The sequence below is a fragment of the Onychomys torridus genome, chromosome 2, assembly GCF_903995425.1.
Source record: "Onychomys torridus chromosome 2, mOncTor1.1, whole genome shotgun sequence".
Classification (NCBI taxonomy): Eukaryota; Metazoa; Chordata; class Mammalia; order Rodentia; family Cricetidae; genus Onychomys; species Onychomys torridus.
The window spans coordinates 145,752,690-145,770,224 of NC_050444.1; the positions used below are offsets into that span (position 1 = coordinate 145,752,690).

Below are 17,535 nucleotides of genomic sequence, written 5' to 3' on the forward strand. Positions count from 1 at the left end.
CCTATAGGAACTAGTCACTGACTCCAGCAACCAAGGAATCTGGAGTGACTTTTGAGACCTCTGTCGGGGACAGAAAGGGACAAGGGAATTGGGGAAGTACAATGGACGCAAGTGAGGTACTCACAAGATGTCAGTTCTTGATCAGCTGTGTGACAGGTAGGTGGCTTCTTCTGTCTCAGTCGTACTGTTCTGTCAACACACTGAAGGGATGTTCATGTCTCTGTAAGCTGTGCCTGGGCCTCTACTAGGTAAGAGCCGCAATAATGAATTAAAACAAGCCAGGTGTGCTGCTATCCGAGAAAGAGGCAAATTCAAGAAAGGTTAGGGTTACAGCTGGAGGAGGGAGAGAGTGCCACAGGTTCCAGAGAGTCGTCTTTGTCCAGAAGTAACAGGAGCCATTAAAGCACTTTATAAAGTAATGCAATGTGCAAAGGCCCAGTGATCTCCAGAAGGCAGTGTACCTGGAGCTAGGGATGTAGTTTAGTAGTAGAGCCCACACTTAATTTAGCGAGGTCCTGGTTTCAATCCCAGAAATCAAAAAATAAAAAGAATGCATCAAGATGCAAGGGAATCACACAAGGTGCAAGGTTAGAGTACGTACAGATGGAAGAAAGGGGCATGGAGTGGACAGCCCTTAGACTCAGTGTGTGGCTTCATCCTGCTGTCCCAGGCACCTGGAGTCCTTGCTTCAGTGTTGAACAGGCTGTTCTTGGCTTCCTACCATCTTAACTGCTTAACTCCTTAACTGCTGAGACTTGGGAAAGATTACACTGGAAAGATGATATGGCCCATTCTGCCTCCCCGATAGTGTGGCATTGTGAACAAGGCATTGGAGGGAAGCACAGTCTTCTAAATACGACATGGTTGATACAACCTGTGTATACACGCATGTTTGTGTGTCTGTGCACTCACACGTGCACATACACATGTCTGTGGAGGCCAAAGAAAAACCTCAGGTGTCATCCTCAGGTGTGCCATCTCCACACTGTAAGACTAGGTCTCTCCTTGGACTTGAACTCACCAATTAGGCTAGAGCAGCTGGCCAGTGAGCCCCAGAGTCTCCTGTCTGCCCCTCCCCAGCACTGGGATTCCAAGGGTATACCACCACATCCAGCATTGATAGAGGCTCTGGGCGTCCAGCTCCGGTCCTGCTGCCTTCCCGACGAGCACTGAGCTCTCCCACCCCTGGTTGCCAGCTTGATTGTTTAGTTGTTGTTATCTTGAAAAACAAAACAGGTTTTCTGTCTACACTGCCAGGGCAACAGGCTGGGCGATAACTAGTGTGCCACCAGCCTTGTTTCATATTTTGAGACAGGATCTCCTATAGCCCAGGTTGATAACTGAATTTGGTATATGGCTAAGGATCCAGCTGCTTCCCTTGCAAGTGCGGGGTTACAGGTGTGCACTAGCAGCCTTGCAGGCTGTCACCATCTTCCTCAGAGCAACTGTGACTGTCTGCAAGTGCCACTCATAAGATTACGTCTGTTAATGTTCCCTCATAAAGGGAAGGGCTGAGGAGAGTCAATGGACCTTCAGCTAGGGTTCTAACCAGCCTCCCAGCAAGCTGCGTGTAATTCTGCCCCAGCTACACGTGGTCTCGGGGGGGGGGGGGGGGGGGGGGGGGGGGGAATACAGAGTGTGGATGGCCAGCTGAAGGGGAACTCCATCCCTGTGGCTTTGGAGAGATTGTTACCATGTTGGGGTGGGACCTTTCAGTGATGCAGCTGTTTGGGGGTCACCCATGCTCCTGTAAGTAAGCCCAATAAACTCACTGGTTCACCAAGGTAGACCTGGGTGGAACTGTTTCTGTTCTTGGTGAGTAGACATGAGGAAAAATCATGCAACTGAAGGGAAGTGGGACAACCAAGCCTGTCCACCTGAGTTCAATCCATAGAACTGTAAAGGTGGAGGGAGAGAAACATCAGACAATAACATGAACATGTGAAAAACGGTACATGTATGGGTCTTTGCCTGAATGTCTGTGCACCATGGGCATGCAATGTCCATGGAGGACAGAAGAAGCCATCAGACCCCCTGGAACTAGAGTTAGAGATGGCTGTGAGCTGCTGTATGGGTGCTGGGAATTAAATTTGAGTCCTCTGGAAGAGCATGTTGTCTGCCCAGCCCCAAATAAATAATTTTGCTTTTATTTTATTGAGACAGGGTCTCACTATGCAGCCCAGGCTGTCCTGGAACTCACTGTGTAGACCAGACTACCCTTGAATTCGAAGGATCCTATCAGCTCCTTCCTCCCAAGTGCTGGGATTTAAGACATGCACCAAGATGCTTGGCCTAAACAAATAAATTTTAAAAGGCATTTAGAATATCTTGCCAAAAATATTTGATGAAGAATCACCTATATCATTGAAGACTCTTCTGTGGGACTGGCTTTGTTCATGGCTGCTACTGGCAAATTATTTGTAGATGAACCAAGATGAGGAGTTTGATCGAGGGTATTTTGTTTGACATTTCTTGTTAGATTTTTTTGTTCTGTTTTAGTTGATTATTTGTTTACTTGTTTATTTGTGGTGCTATGAATCAAACTCGAGTCTTTGTTCATGTTAGGTCCGTGCTGTGCCACTAAGACACCCCAAACACTGGTCTTTTGAGAAAGGGTTTCCCTTTGGAGCCCAAACTCACCTCAAACTCAAGATCTCCCTGCCTCAGTCCACTGAGCAGCTGAGATTACAGATACACGTCACCATGCCTGCTGGTTTGGTTTGGTTGAGTTGCTGGATAAAACTTGGGCCCCCACCAACACCCCAAAAAAATCAACCTAAGAGAGATTGTGTTATTCAAGACTGGTCTATAGGGACTAGAAAGATGGCTAGAAGGCCCTGGCTTGATTCCCAGCTCCCACATGGCAGCTCACAACTCTGTAACTCCAGTCTGATAACCTCTCCTGGCCTCCTTGGCACTACATGCACATGGTTCATAGACGGACATACAAGCAGGCATTCACACACATAAATAAAGGCACGGTGCGTATGCACTTAATCCCAGTGCTCAGGAGGCAGAGGCAGGGGGATCTCTGTGAGTTTAATCCTTTAATCCCACCACTGGGGAGGTAAGGTAGAGATAGGCAGTTCTTTGTGAGTTCGAGGCCAGCCTCAGCTATTACATAGAGAAACCCTGTCCTCAAAGGAAATAATAATAATAATAATAGTAATAATAATGATAATGATATTAATAATTAAAAAAAAGACTGTCATATTGCTTAGGCGTAGTGGTACATGCCTTTAATCCCAGCACTTAGGAGGCAGAGGCCAGTGGATCTCTGTGAGTTCAAGGCCAGCCTGGGCTACATAGTGAGTTCCAGAATATCCAGTGCTATAGAGAGAGACAAACACAAAAAGGAACAAAACAAAAAAAGATTTACATGTTAAGTAGGAGTCTGTGACCCACTGCCCAGACAGCCAGAAGCCAGTGAAGTTTTAGGTGAAGGCTGGTATGCCTGTAAAGCATTGCCTGGGGTCCTGGGGTGTAGATGAGTTGGAAACAGAAAAGGGATGGCTGTGATGTTCCCAGTAGTTGTTTGGACTAAAGATAAAGGAGAAACCCCTGAAGGAGTCTTCAGAGGAAGAATTCACTAAAAAGCAGTGTGTGTGTGTGTGTGTGTGTGTGTGTGTGTGTGTATGTATGTGTGTGTGTGTGTGTGTACAGCTGGCTGTAACAAGATAAGTGCTGAAGACAGAACCACCTAGGACTAAGAAGCCATTATGAAGACATTCCCTGTGCCTGTACAGGGCGGGCCAGGAAAAGGAGGGAAGAACTGAAATGAGGTCTTAGTGCAGTTAGGAAAGACTAGGCCGCGTGGTGGCGCACGCCTTTAATCCCAGCACTCTGGAGGCAGAGGCAGGAAGACCACTGTTCCAGGGCTACTTAGTGAGCTCTTATCTCTAGAATAAATGACTGGGGATGTAGTTCAGTTGGTAGAGTGCTTGCTTGGCATGTCCCAGGCCTTGGGTTTGATCCCTCCTGTACTACAGAGACTAGGTAGAGTGGTTCATGCCTGTGATCCCAGCAGTTGGGAGCTTGTGGTAGACACATTGGGAGTTCAAGGTCACCTTTACCAGGACTTTGAAGTTTGAAACCAGCCTCTGATACAGGAAATCCCATCCAAGGAGTAGCAGGAGGAAGATAGTAAGGACAAAGGAGAGAAACAGGAAGATGGTGGAAGGGAATCCTGGAGAATAAGACCACCCCTCTAGGTGGAGCATATGCACAAGGACCGGACCGTGGGAGACAGAAGAAAATGACTTTTGGGGGATGTGGATGCAGGATCACAGGGAAGACCTTCACACCCTGAAGCCCTCCAGAGCGGGGCACAGCCCACATGGTGGAGAGAGGGAGCTACAGTTTTCAGGGCTACATCTTCCCAGTGCAGGCACACTAGGGCCAGTCAGAGTCTCTAAGATCGCCTCACATCAGTGCAGCTTGCCAGGATGGGGCAGAGCCTTGCTGTATGAGGTAGAACACATCTCAGGTCTGGCTACAGGAGTGTGGAACTGGCCTGCATTTACCAATTCAGCCATGTTAGTCTTCCTGACTGGCCATGACAGAGGAGTCTTTGTCTATACAATAGTCAGGACTTCTGGATTTGGAGAGGTTGCTGTGTTAGGACTAAGTTCCTAGCCATAGACGGTCCATGGGTGTGAGGCCACAGTGTGGGAAGAGGTAGCATACCATGTCAGTTTCAAAACAGCCCCGTGAGACCAAAACTGTTGGCAATCCCATTTTGCAGCTGGAAGCTGGGCTAAGGGACAGATGTGTGATTCTAGCCTGCTGGACACTTCGGGGAGACACTGGGCACAATGGGTCTTTTTTTTTTTTTTTTTTTTTTTTTTTTCTGAGTGGGCTAGGCCTTCTCCCAACCCTAACTAGAAGTTTTTGTTTGTTTTGAGATCTTTCTCACTATGTAGCTCAGGTTAGACTGGAACTCATGAGCTTTTTGTCTCCTCTTGTTACCTACTCTGAGCCAATCTTAGTGTCTATGACAAGGAACAGCTGATTCAAGTTACTCTGAATGATCTGTCCCATTGTGGAAGAAGTAACCAAACATGGTGGTACGTGCCTGTCATTCTAGCACTTTGGGAGGTGGAGGCAGGAGGATCAGGAGTTCCAGGTTACACAGTCAGAGGCCAGTCTATGCCAAATGAAACTCCGTCTCAAAAACAAGCAAGCAAACATTGCATAAGACTTTATGAATGGCTGGGCGGTGGTGGCGCACGCCTTTAATCCCAGCACTCAGGAGGCAGAGCCAGGCAGATCAGATCTCTGTGAGTTCGAGGCCAGCCTGGGCTACAAAGCGAGTTCCAGGAAAAGGCACAAAGCTACACAGAGAAACCCTGTCTCAAAAAAAAACAAAACAAAACAAAAAAGACTTTATGAATGTCTATAACCTCAGAACAAAAGAAATAAGTAAACCCATTTACTAATGACAAACATGAGCACATTGGATAGGCCTCAGCCAAATGGAGAAATCTCTACAGGTTTCAGATACTTTTTATGTTTTGTGTTTGCTGGTGTTTGTTTGGTTTTTCAAGACAAGGTCTCTCTCTCTCTCCCTGTATCCCTGGCTGTCCTGGAACTTGCTCTGTAGTCCAGGCTGGCCTCAAACTTAGACATCTGCCTGCCTCTGCCTCCCAAGTGCTGGGATTAAGGGCTTGTGCCACCATGCCCAACCTTTATGTTTTGTTTTTTTAAGAGAATTTTGCTCCATCACCCTGGCTGGCCTGGGAACGGTGGTCTCAAACTGGTAGTAATTCCTGCCTAGGCTCAGGCGGTACCTTATGGCATTTTTAGTCTTGGGGCTGGTGGAAGCTAGAGAGCTGATAGGCTTACATTCTTTTTTTTTTTTTTTAAGCTGAGGATCGAACCCAGGGCCTGGTTGTGCTTGCTAGGCAAACGCTCTGCCACTGAGCTAAATCCCCAACCCAGGCTTACATTCTGATACATTCTGAGAAGTAATCGAGAATGTTAGACCACTTAAGGTGGCACAAGGTAAGGCCAACCTAGACTACACAGTGAGTCTCACATTAATTGCTGCACTCCAGAGGCAGATGAAAGGACATCATGGACGTTAGGGACTAATCTGGTTTGCATAGCACTTTCCAGGCCAGCCACAAATCTTGCCTAAAACAAACTAAAACCGAAAGAAAACCATAAAATGAATCCAAAAGCAGCAGACAGAACAAAACAAAGAAAGGGAGGGGGTTGCTAGCCCTAAGTGCTGACACCCTGCCTGCTCAAGCCTGCTGCCACAGTTACATCGCTGACCATGCCTCTGGAGTCCCACCAACACTCCACATCATCAATACCGTCTCTGCTAGGAAGCCTCCACCATCGCCCCTGGCCATTCAGGCCTGCAGGTCCCAGTGCATGTCAGATTCTCATGCAACAGCCTCAGCTGGAGAGGATCATGCAGATGTTTGTCTAGGGCCAGTCTCCATCTCTGGGGACAAAGCAGAAGGAAGCAGGGCCAGGAAGAGGAGGAACCTGGCCATCATCACAATAATGTCCTCCATGAAGCCACAGAGTGAGAAGGTTTGATCTTCACACTTGTCCAGAGCGGAGGTAAGAGAATGAGGTTGTTTCTTCATTTGCTTATTTTTCAGTATTCTAGTCTGGCCTAAACTTTCTTTTTTTTCTTTTTCTTTTTCTTTTCTTTTTGGTATTTTGAGACAGGGTTTCTCTGTGTAGCCCTGGCTGTCCTGGAACTCACTCTGTAGACCAGGCTGGCCTCAAACTCACAGAGATCTGCCTGCCTCTGCCTCCTGAGTACTGGGATTAAAGGCATTTCGCTATCAAGCTTGGTTAGGCCTCAAATTTTCAAACTCAGTATATAGCTGAGGATGACCTTGAACTTTTGATCCTCCAGTCTGCCTGTGTGCTTTGATATGTATGTATGAAGGTATGTGCCACTGTGCCTAGTTTTATAAAGTAAGGTTTGTTTTTTAAAAACTTAGGTTTGTTTAATTTTATGTGTATTTAAAAAATAATACAAATAAAATAGTGTGGTAGCTCACTCCTTTTTTAAAAAATTCATTTATTGATGGGCAGTGGTGGCTCACTCCTTTAGTCCCAGCACTTGGGAAGCAGAGGCAGGTAGCTGATTTCTGTGAGTTTGAGACCGGCCTGGCCTATAGAGCTAGTTCTAGGTCACACAAAAAAACAAGAAAAAAAGTATAAAAAATGTAATTTATTTGTATAGGTATAGTAGTGGTGGTACACGCCTTCAATCTCAGCTCTTGGGAGACAGAGGCAGGTGGATCTTTAAGTTTAAGGCTAGCTTGGTCTACAGAGAGAGTTCCAGGTCAGCCAGGGCTATACAGTGAAACCCTGTCTCCAAAAAAAAAAATGTATATGTATGGGTGTTTTGCCTGCATGTATGTCTCTGCACCTGTGCTTGATGCCTTCAGAGGCCAGAAGAGGGCATTGAATCCCCTGGGACTGGAGTTAGACTGTTGTGAGAATTGAATCTGGTCCACTGGAAGAGCAACCAGTGCTCTCCACCCTCAGCACTCTCTCCAGCTCTCTGTATGAATGTGTTGCTAGCATGTGTATATGTGTACCATGTACATACCTGGTGTCCTTGGAGGCTAGACAAAGGTATCAGATCCCCTGGAACTAGAGTTGTGGATGGTTATGACCCGCCATGTAGGTGCTGAGAGTTGAACTATTTTGCTCCAATGGTAACAAATGCTCTGAACTCCTAGGCCATTTCTCCAGCCCCTGCCCTGCCACCTTTGCATTGTTTTGTTTTGTTTTGTTTTGATGGTGTCTCACTGTGTAGCTCAGCTGAGGCTGGCCTGGAACTTACTATGTAGATCAAACTGGCCTTGAACTTACAGAGATCCACTTACCTTTGCCTCCTCACTGCTGAGATTAAAGCCATGGACTTCTCTGCCTTGAAGGCAAGTTCTTTAACATCATCCTCATAGACAAAATGTTGGGTACGGGTAGCCCTAAGGATGGCCAGGTTCCAGGCAGTGTAGTATGCCAAAGTCCATCCTCCGAGACCCTGGTGGCTCTCCACATTATCTACCATGTGTCCAACAAATCTGTAGCTCATTCATGGTCAACTCCAAAATTTAACTCTATTCACTGAGCTTGGGGCAGGAACCACGAGAAGCAGCATGTGCTGAGGCCAGACTTATGCTACTCTCAGGGCTGGGGAAGTGCTAAGCCAAGCTTGTATTGGAATTCCCCAGGCTACCTCACCAGCAAAGCAGTGGACACATGATGGGCAGCTGTCTTCCAGCCCAGGAATGGTGCCATAAATGACCATGTTGAAGCCAAGAAAGGAACCGAGAAGCATGATGCCAGCTGTCAGTGAGGCAGGCTCAGAGTGAGCAGGCCAGGCCCTTATGTATTGCTTCCCCCCCCCCCACCCCTGGAGCTAAAGATCAAACCCAGGGCCTTGCACTTGCTAGGCAAGCGCTCTACCACTGAGCTAAATCCCCAACCCCCCCCCCCCCCCCAAAAAAAAGAATTTTTACAAATGTTTTTATTCTTGGTTTTTGCTCATGTAGCCCAGGCTGACCTTGAACTCTCTGAAGCTGAGAATGTCCTTGAACCCCTGATGCTGCCTCTGCCTTCCAAGTTTGGGGATGCAGGCATTTGTGTACTGCCGCATCACACATGACATTGAGTTGCAAACCTGACCTTAGATTTTTCTCTAGAAAGGGGTTGGGCTGAGAGCTAGAAACCTAGCAGAGGTCCTGGCCTAGTGGAACACGTCTGTAATCTCAATCACTCAAGAGGCTGAGCCTGGGCAACTCCCCAAGATCCATTCTGAAAATATAAAAGACAATAGGGCTGAGGGTATCTGTAGCTAGCCAAGCCCTGTGTTCAATCCTGACAGAGGAAAAAAATGCCAAGAATTAGAAGGCAGGAATATGTCAGGAGACAGACTGTCTGTCATCTGCCCTCCGGTCTCACTGGGGAGTCTGAGGCTGGCACCATTTAACCCTTCCTCTCCCAGAGTCAGCACTGGCATGGGCCCGAGTCCTGCTTTCTGCTGGGGGGTCTGGGGTTTGGGGCTCTGTGGAGGAGCCGGACACCTGTCCAGTCTTCTTCCAGCTTGATGTCCCCCTGCCGCAGGGCCTGCTCGATGGCAGTGGTGACAGTGTCGAAGGCCAAGTCCACATTGCAGTTACTTTGGGCTGAGGTCTCCATGAAGGCCATGCCCATGGAAGCAGCCAGCTCCTCTGCCTCCCGGGTGGAGACACATCGGGTGCTCAGGTCGCACTTGTGGCCAATCAGTAAGAAGATCACCTTGCCAGGGCTCTGAGAGGATAGGACCTCCTGGTGCCAGGCTTGGATGTGTTCAAAGGACTCTCTGTTCGTCACATCAAAGACCAATAGGACGCCCACCATGTTCCGGTAGAAGGATCTGGTGATGCACCTTGTGGGGGCAGGGGACGACAGTGTAAATTAGGAGAGTCTTAATGCCTTTAGACAGCCTCAGAGGGCCCCAAGATCCACAGGCTTCCAACTCCGTTCCAGCACACTCAACTCAGCGCCTCACGTGGCCCAGGCTGGCCTCAAATCCCTGCTCTCCTGCCTTCACACCTCCTAATTCCGGAGATTACAGAGGTGTGGGGAAAGGGGACAGTCCCCTCTTCCTACCTGTTCTGTGTCTGATTCCCTGGCTGGCAGCTCCTACCCATGGCTCCACACCAGTCTTGCTTCCTTCCCATCCCCTTGAGCTGTCTTTGCACCCAGGCATTCATCTCTCTGGGAAGTTCAATGTCTCAGTGCAAATCCCCTTATGCTGACATTTCCTTTAGGGCTGGTTACAGGCTTTGGGGCGGCAGGGGGGTGGGGCTGGGGGGGGGATATGGCCCAGAGACAGCACATGCTGGGGTTGGGGGGCTTTGTAGGATGAATGATTAGGAAGGGGTTGGTAGGGTAGGGACCACGGATCCCTGCTTGAGCCCCTGCGGGCGTTGACTCCCCCCCTCTCCCGCCGCACCTGAAGCGCTCGTGCCCCGCGGTGTCCCAGAGCTGCAGCTTGACCCGCAGCCCGGCGGGCAGCTGCAGAGCACGGCTGTAGAACTCCACGCCCACAGTGGGTTCGGGCTCGGGCTCCGCCGCCCCGCGAGCGCCCGCCACGTAGCACCGCAACAGTGACGTCTTGCCCACCGCCGCGTCCCCGAGCAGAGCGATTCGGAACTGGTAGCTGCAGTCCGAGGCCTCCATGGGATCTGGGCTCCCGGCTGATCATGGACGGTTTCTGTGCGGCCCCGCCTATCCTGTGGGGCCCTCCTCCCCACCCCGTCCTGGCACAGCCTCGAGGAAGAGAGGTTCCGTCTGAGGAGCCTAGTCAGGGAGACCAATCATTGGTTCACAGTCGGTAAGTCAGGGGGGAAATCACTACCTCTGTAAAATGGGGACAGTGACAAGCCCTGCTTCAGAGGACTTACACCTTTTCTTTCTTTCTTTCTTTCTTTCTTTCTTTCTTTCTTTCTTTCTTTCTTCCTTTCTTTCTTCCTTTCTTTCCTTCCTTCTTTCTTTCTTTTTCGAGACAAGGTTTCTCTGTGTGTAGCTCTGGCTGCCCTGGAGCTCGTTTTGTAGACCAGGCTGGCCTCGAACTCACAGAGATCCACCTGCCTCTGCCTCCCAAGTGTTGGGATTAAAGGAGTGCGCCGCCGCCGCTGCTGGGCTGGGCACCTCCGCAGGAGGGCATTGCATCAGTGCTCTAGGAAGTGGCTGGTTCGCACACACGTCTTTATTGTCCAGGTTTCCCTTTCCTGGAGTCTAACCAGCCCTGCCTGGGGCCTTCACCAGCTCAAGGGTCAAAGTGAATGATCCACAGCCCGTTATGCCTAGACAGCAGGGCCCCAGGACAGAGTTGCATGTGCTCTAGCAGAGGAGACGAGACACACAAAAGTGGTTTTTGTTTTGTTTTTTTGGGTTGTGGTTTTTTTGTTTTTGTTTTTGTTTTTTTTTTGTTTTTTTTTTTTTTTTTTTGAGCTGAGGATCGAACCCAGGGCCTTGCGCTTGCTAGGCAAGCACTCTACCACTGAGCTAAATCCCCAACCCCGAGACACACAAAGTGTAATCCTAGAGCGCACAGCTATCCTGCAGACAAAACCGTGTATGGAGCTAGCTGATTTCTGGAAGTAATGCTTAGATTTTGGCTTTAGTAGCCTATTTTAGGGTTTAGGAGGCCAAGACTCAGAAGTGTGGCTTATCTCAGGTATTATTATAGTGCCACTTAGAGTCACGGTGAACCAATGTCAGGGATTCAACCAACCTTCATGACTTCCTTGATGCCCCCAAAAAGAAAGGAACATAAGAAAGTCAGAAAACCAGGTCTTGGGTCCCACTTGGATTAAAAGCTCCTGTAAGGACAGCATGTCTGCATCTAAATCTGGCTTCCCCAAGCCTATGGAATCAAGGCTGGAGTTTTAGCTGGTCCCAGGCAGTTCATTCTCTTTTCAATCCCATCATCCCTCTGAGAGGGTCTTGCCAGTGTGATGTGAAAATTGGGGGTGCTGGGGAAGCTCTCAATGTTGCAAACCATTGTTGGATCATTATATTTCTTTTTCACATGACCTGGTGAGTAGGTGGTTATTCTACCCATTTCTTTTCTTTCTTTCTTTTTAAAGACTTATTTATGTATACAGCATTATGACTGCAGGCCAGAAGAGGGCACCAGATCTCATTACAGATGGTTGTGAGCCACCATGAGGTTGCTGGGAATTGAACTCGGGACCTCTGGAAAGAGCAGTCAGTGTTCTTAACCTCTGAGCCACCTCTCCAGCCCCTGACCATTACTATGGTTGAAGAAACTGAAGCTTGGAGAGATTCCAGGATAAGCCTAAGCTCACTCAGGAAAGAAGACTTCCACACCTGGCAAGCCTATACAAGCCCAAAGTTTTGTCTTGTTGGGTCAGAGTTTCTCTGTGTAACAGCCTTGGCTGTCCTGGAACTTGCTTTACAGACAAAATTTTGTTTATTATTTCATGTTCTCACCACACAGATCTGGGATCTGGAACAGGCCAGGGTTTCTCTGTGTAGCTTTGGTGCCTGTCTTGGCTCTCACTCTGTACAGAGATCCACCTGGCTCTGCCTCCCGAGTGCTGGGATTAAAGGTGTGCAGCATCACCACCCGGCTCTTTCTTTTTCTTTCTTTCTTTTTTTTTCCTTTTCTTTTTTTTTTTTTTTAATATTTACTTATTTGTGTGTATATGGGTGCACATGGGCCAGGGCACATATGGAGGCCAGAGGACAATTTGAAGAAGTTGGTTCCCTTCTCCTACCTTGTAGGTACCTGGGGACTGAACTCAGCAAGTGCCATTACCCAGTAACTCTTCTCACTGATTCAAAAAAAAAAAAAAGAAAAGAAAAGAAAGAAACAAAAAAGCCGTTTATATCACACCTCTAAATAATCCTAGCCAGTGCAGCTGGACAAGTGCAGAGGGGCATGAAGCGGCGGGACAGGAGCCCTCCCTAAAGACAGGCTGTACAGTGCCAGCATCACATTCTTTGAAGTTCCTCTTTCAGAGGCTCCCACTAGGGCTGGGGTCACGTGTCTGCCTCTGATTGCACCTGGCACCAGAATCCACATGTCAGCTCACCCATGCCATAGGTAAGACTATGAAGCCCCAGAGGCTAACCCTTCCCTGTGCCCTGTTTCCTCATCTGCTAAGGCAAATTCCCATGAGGCCCCTCATACAGAACTGTCTACCACAGCAGCTAAGGTTCTGCACATTTCCATGGGAAGATGTGGGTTGTGGTTCAAGGGCCACTACTGGTCATGCAATTGTAGCCAAGTTTCATCCTACAGTCATCACTGGGTGATTATTTCAGGAAGTGCTTGCTGGCTATCTTTTATCTATCTATCTATCTATCTATCTATCTATTTATGGTTTTTGGAGACAGGGTTTCTCTGTGTAGCTTTACACCTTTCCTGGAACTCACTTGGTAGCCCAGGCTGGCCTCGAACTCACAGAGATCCACCTGCCTCTGCCTCACGAGTGCTGGGATTAAAGGTGTGTGCCACCAATGCCCGGTCACTGGCTATCTTTTAATATATTTTAATTTATTTGCTTTACTGTTGAGCTCTCTCCTACCTATTTTTTAAAAAGATTTATTTATTTATTTATTATGTATACAGTGCTTTGTCTGCATGTATCCCTGCAGGCCAGAAGAGGGCATCAAGTCTCATTACAGGTGGTTGTGAGCCACCATGTGGTTGCTGGGAATTGCACTCAGGACTCTGGAAGAGCAGCCAGTGCTCTCAACCTCTGAGCCATCTCTCCAGCCCCCCATCCTATCTTTTATATTCCAGCACACATACAGCTTGGAGAGGGCAGAGGCAAAGTTCTTGCTCTTGGAGAGTTCCCATTCTAATGAGGAAGGCAGACAAACACATACCTACATGAGCTGGAGTGATAGCTCAGCTGAAAAAGTGCTTGGCACCTAAACCTGAATTCCCAGAACTTGTAATCCCAGCACTGGAAGAGACAGGAACATATCTGGGGCACTCTCCTACTCTACTTGGCAAACTCTGAGCCAATGAAAGAACCTGTCTTAAAAAACAAGGTAGAGTGTTAGGGTACATGTTTTTAACCCCAGCACTCAGGAGGCAGAAGCAAGCAGATAGCTGTGAGTTCAAGGCCAGCCTGGCCTACATATTGAATCCCAGGTCAGCCAGGGTTACACAGTGAGACCCTATCTCAAACAAACAAACACCCCCACAAACTACCACTCGCAGACACTATGATGTGGGTGCCTGGATCCACATTATGGTCTTCATGCTTGCACAGCCAATGCTCTTAACCTCTGAGGCTTCTCTCCAGCCTGAAACCTATTTCTTCAGGTGTACATAAGAGCTCTCTCTCTCCTCCCCTCTTCCCCCCCCCCCTCCCCTCCCCTCTCTCTCCTTAATTTCTAATCAAGTCTCTTATCCCTCATTCCTCAAGAGTTCCTGAGGTAAACTGGGCGGTGGTGGCACTCGCCTTTAATCCCAGCACTCGGGAGGCAGAGGCAGGCGGATCTCTGTGAGTTGAGGCCAGCCTGGGCTACAGAGTGAGTTCCAGGAAAGACGCAAAGCTACACAGAGAAACCCTGTCTCGAAAAAAAAAAAAAAAAAAAAAAAAGAGTTCCTGGGGTAAATAAGTGTGGGGGTTGGACCCCCACACTCAATAGCCTCCCTCAAGAAGCCCTCTACTCGCTCCTGCATCCCAGGACGATAAACCTTCCCGCTACTCCCTCCGGCATCTTAGGACGCTCGGGGCGGAAAACCCATTCTAAGATCCGTGTTAATTCAAAGTTGCCCGGAGACTTAATCCGCAGGGACGGCGGCGGCGGCCGGTCTCGGGTGTGAGTCCAACTCGCTGGGGATAGGGTGGAGGCATCTCCAGTCCTCGATCAGGGACGGCTCAAGACAGGCCTAGGCGGTGCGCGTGGACTACATTTCCCAGAGGGTCTGTGCGGCAGGCGGAGGGCGCAGGCGCGGGCGTGGGCGCGGGCGCGAGCAGTATATATGGCGGTTGCGGGCCCTGTTTCGTCCTTTCTTCCTGCATCCGCGTGCTTTTCTGCGTCTTCCTTGTCGTTATGTATCGCGTCTCCATTCCCTCCACAGATCGCCGGCCTCTGAATGCACTCTCTGGATGCTTCCCCAAAGGCTTCGGGATGCAGAACATGCCGCAAATAGACCTCGCTTCTTCATGTCGACGGTGGAAGCCTACAAGGTGGCCACGATGGCCGCTTGGGCAGTGAGAGTCCGCGGCCTGCGTACCGCGCCATTTGACGGGTGAGTGACGATGGCGGCCATCGCCTTGGTGGTGGGACGATGGGGGTCTGGCGACAGCATTTGCGGGCTGAAGGGGTACGTGCTTGGGTGCGATGACCTAATTGGGATGACGCCAACTGAAGGAGCCTGACAGTTAATTCTGGGTCACCTTTCGCGACTTAACCTCGCTCCTGTTATCTGGAGTAACCCTAGTGGATGCGAGGTATTGGGGTCGAACTCTTGGATCCTGGCACGTGCTAGGTTATTTATCCCCGTCTAAGCCCGTTTCCTAAATTAAGAAAAAATTTTTTTTCGGGAAGACCTTGTTTAGAACCTTTGTTGCATTCTGATTGCATAAGCAGTCATTTTAAGCTTACCCTGATACTAAAGCGAGTTAACTGAGATCTTGTGTGTTGGGAGGGGGAAGGGTGGAGGCAGTAGGGTCATGAATTTTAGACTTATGGTCAAAACCTATCCCAGTGTATTGAACTATTGGGAACTTTGGAGCTTACAGGATTTCTTTGGGGGGTCTTGGCGATGCCTCTAGTATACAAAAGCTGTAACTTAGGAACTTCTGTGAGCCGGGTGGTTGGTGGGTTTGAAGTCTTGTAACCCCCATCACTGCCTGTGGCCCTTATCGAAGCTGCAGCTGCTTCTACATAGCTGCTGTGGTCAAAAAGGAGGCCCAGAGAAACAGTTTTCCTTGACGGTCGCGGTTCTGTTTACTGTAACTGATCTGCAACATTTTGGGAAAAGACAGCTCTGCCTTAATTCCGTAGAGGTATCTAGAGATCTTCGTTAACCTCAGCATAAATAATAAATACTCCAGGCCTCAAAAATGTCTTGAATGTGGAGTTGGTAGACTAGGGCTTTTGGAAGTAGTTTGCTGAACCCAAGATCGATCACACAAGGGCAGTTCCAGGTATGTCGAACATCTGTTGGTACAAGCCATGTCATGGGTCACATTCCTGTAGAAGGCCGGTTGATGGTCAGGTGCAAGGAGCCTAAGATGAGTGGATAACTGTGGTGCCTTTCGTCTTAGCTTTTCCAGGTGAAGACTGAAGGTGGGTGGAGTAAGGAGACCAGAAGATGTGACAGGTGAAATGCAGTAGTAGGGCCTGGTAAGTGTGGTGTTGATCATCTGGTGAGAAGCACAGCATGTTTCCAAGGGCTATGGCCGGTTGTGGCCATGGGGTCTCCAACTGCATGCCAGAGAAACTGGAGAGACTTTGACAGCCCAGGCCAGCACGGTGCCTGCAGCTGCCACTCGGCTTTCCTATATATGTTAGGCCTGGGGTTGGAAGCTTTCTTCTACCTGGGACACTGTTGATTCCCTGGATATTCACAGCAGAGCTTTCCCTCTGCAGGTTACACCCAAGGCTCTTGGAAGTCCGAGAAGCCAGCCTGTCTGACTGCTCATTCACTAAGGTAAAGTTGCTGTCTGAGACAGCCTGACCCTCCGGTTCCCTTTCCCATCAGATCTTGATGCTGGTCTTGGTGGTCGTAAAGGAGGAAGAGCACACTGAAACTGGCCTCATAGCAATGTAGTCTTGTATAGAGCATTGGGTCAGATTCATACATGTATAAGCTCTTGGTAAAAAATTGGATAATCTGAGAATTATAGATGCCTCTGAGCAGTTGTAGCATTGTTGACTTAAATACTTGTATTTCTTTATTTTTTAGAGTCATGTAACCAGTGAAGGGGCCATCATTTATGATTTGATCTACAGTTGGTTGGGTAAGTTAAGGGCTGTTATGAACCCTGTCCTTAAGTAGTACAGCAGAATTAAAAAGATTGCTCAAGTTTGTAAAAACCTCAGCGTCTTAGTAATTCCTGCCTGGTCTGTGTGCTGTTAGCTGCTCACAACCAGGGCAAAGATGCTTGGCTGGTACACCGAAGGCCTCGAGTACGTTTGGCTAAGCAGCAATGCACTTGTACCACACGCTACCCCTGCAACAGGGAGATGGCTTGTGAGGAAGGGAGTGAGCGGGAGCTCAGGCACTGGTCCAGGATGAAACCTAATCTGAGTGGACATCTATGGATGATAAATGCGGATATGGGACTGAGACCAGTTTCTTAAGAAAAGCTTGAGGTGGAGATTGAGCCTAAGGTCAGAACTAACACAGACTTAACACTTCCTTTTCAGAAAAAAATCAAGCAAGAGGACCTTCCTGGAAGGGAGCAGCTTTTACTTAGCCAGGTTCTGCCAGCAGTGACGCATACAGTTCAAGGCTAGTCTGGTCTATGAAGCTAATTCTAGAACAGAGCTACACAGAAACCCTGTCTTGAAAAAAAACCAAAAAAGTGAAATGCTTTGTGAATTAACTTGTAATTGGGCCAATAAAGACTTTGGAAAGTGTCTTCTGTAATTTAAATGATGTAATAGCAATCTCAAAAATTCAGTTGTGTCTGAAAGTGGATGATGGTGCCTACTGAACTCATAACAGCCACAGATCCTTGGTGCTGGAGTTCCTAAGAGAGTAAAAGGTGCACTGCTAACCCATCTCTTCAAACTCTTTGTGAGTTGATATCCTATGAACTGTAAATGTATTGCTTTCTGAAATTTTCATATCTGTTACCATCCACTTTTGAACACCAGGATCAGGTCCCTTTGGGTTGTGTCTTTACAGTCAAGATGATTGGAAAAGGAGAGCCTTATCAAAGTCTGCCTCTTACAGAGATTGAGACATTGTACCCCCTTGTAGAAAAGGAAACTATACAAAAGCACAGCTTGTGGACATAAGCTAATTGCTGTTGTCCATATTTCTACCCATGTCTATTTTAA

At 48.4% G+C, this 17,535-nt stretch overlaps 1 protein-coding gene, 1 long non-coding RNA gene and 4 other non-coding genes across 7 annotated transcripts; 5 read left to right on the plus strand and 1 right to left on the minus strand.

Annotated features, from left to right (window-relative positions):
- Nucleotides 1-8,520: 8,520 nt before the first annotated feature.
- Rab42 (RAB42, member RAS oncogene family) lies at nt 8,521-10,341 on the minus strand. The gene is made up of 2 exons (XM_036179468.1): nt 9,980-10,341; nt 8,521-9,409 (listed from the first exon to the last, which is right to left on the minus strand). Exons 1-2 carry the CDS (start codon nt 10,204-10,206, stop codon nt 8,989-8,991), a joined length of 648 nt encoding a protein of 215 aa, XP_036035361.1. The 5' UTR covers nt 10,207-10,341; the 3' UTR covers nt 8,521-8,988.
- A 4,154-nt stretch (nt 10,342-14,495) lies between these two features.
- Nucleotides 14,496-17,111, plus strand: LOC118577187. 2 transcript variants are annotated; one of them, XR_004944177.1, is made up of 5 exons: nt 14,496-14,770; nt 15,792-15,870; nt 16,117-16,177; nt 16,433-16,487; nt 16,897-17,111. It is a non-coding gene; the product is annotated as an uncharacterized LOC118577187 (long non-coding RNA). The 2 variants fall into 2 exon arrangements; XR_004944176.1 differs by lacking the exon at nt 14,496-14,770 and adding an exon at nt 14,777-15,671.
- On the plus strand, nt 15,376-15,511 carry LOC118579003. Its single transcript, XR_004944376.1, has one exon. It is a non-coding gene; the product is annotated as a small nucleolar RNA SNORA16B/SNORA16A family (small nucleolar RNA).
- LOC118579015 lies at nt 15,904-16,033 on the plus strand. The gene has a single exon (XR_004944387.1). It is a non-coding gene; the product is annotated as a small nucleolar RNA SNORA44 (small nucleolar RNA).
- Nucleotides 16,204-16,332, plus strand: LOC118579016. Its single transcript, XR_004944388.1, has one exon. It is a non-coding gene; the product is annotated as a small nucleolar RNA SNORA61 (small nucleolar RNA).
- On the plus strand, nt 16,751-16,824 carry LOC118579034. Its single transcript, XR_004944403.1, has one exon. It is a non-coding gene; the product is annotated as a small nucleolar RNA SNORD99 (small nucleolar RNA).
- Nucleotides 17,112-17,535: the final 424 nt, after the last annotated feature.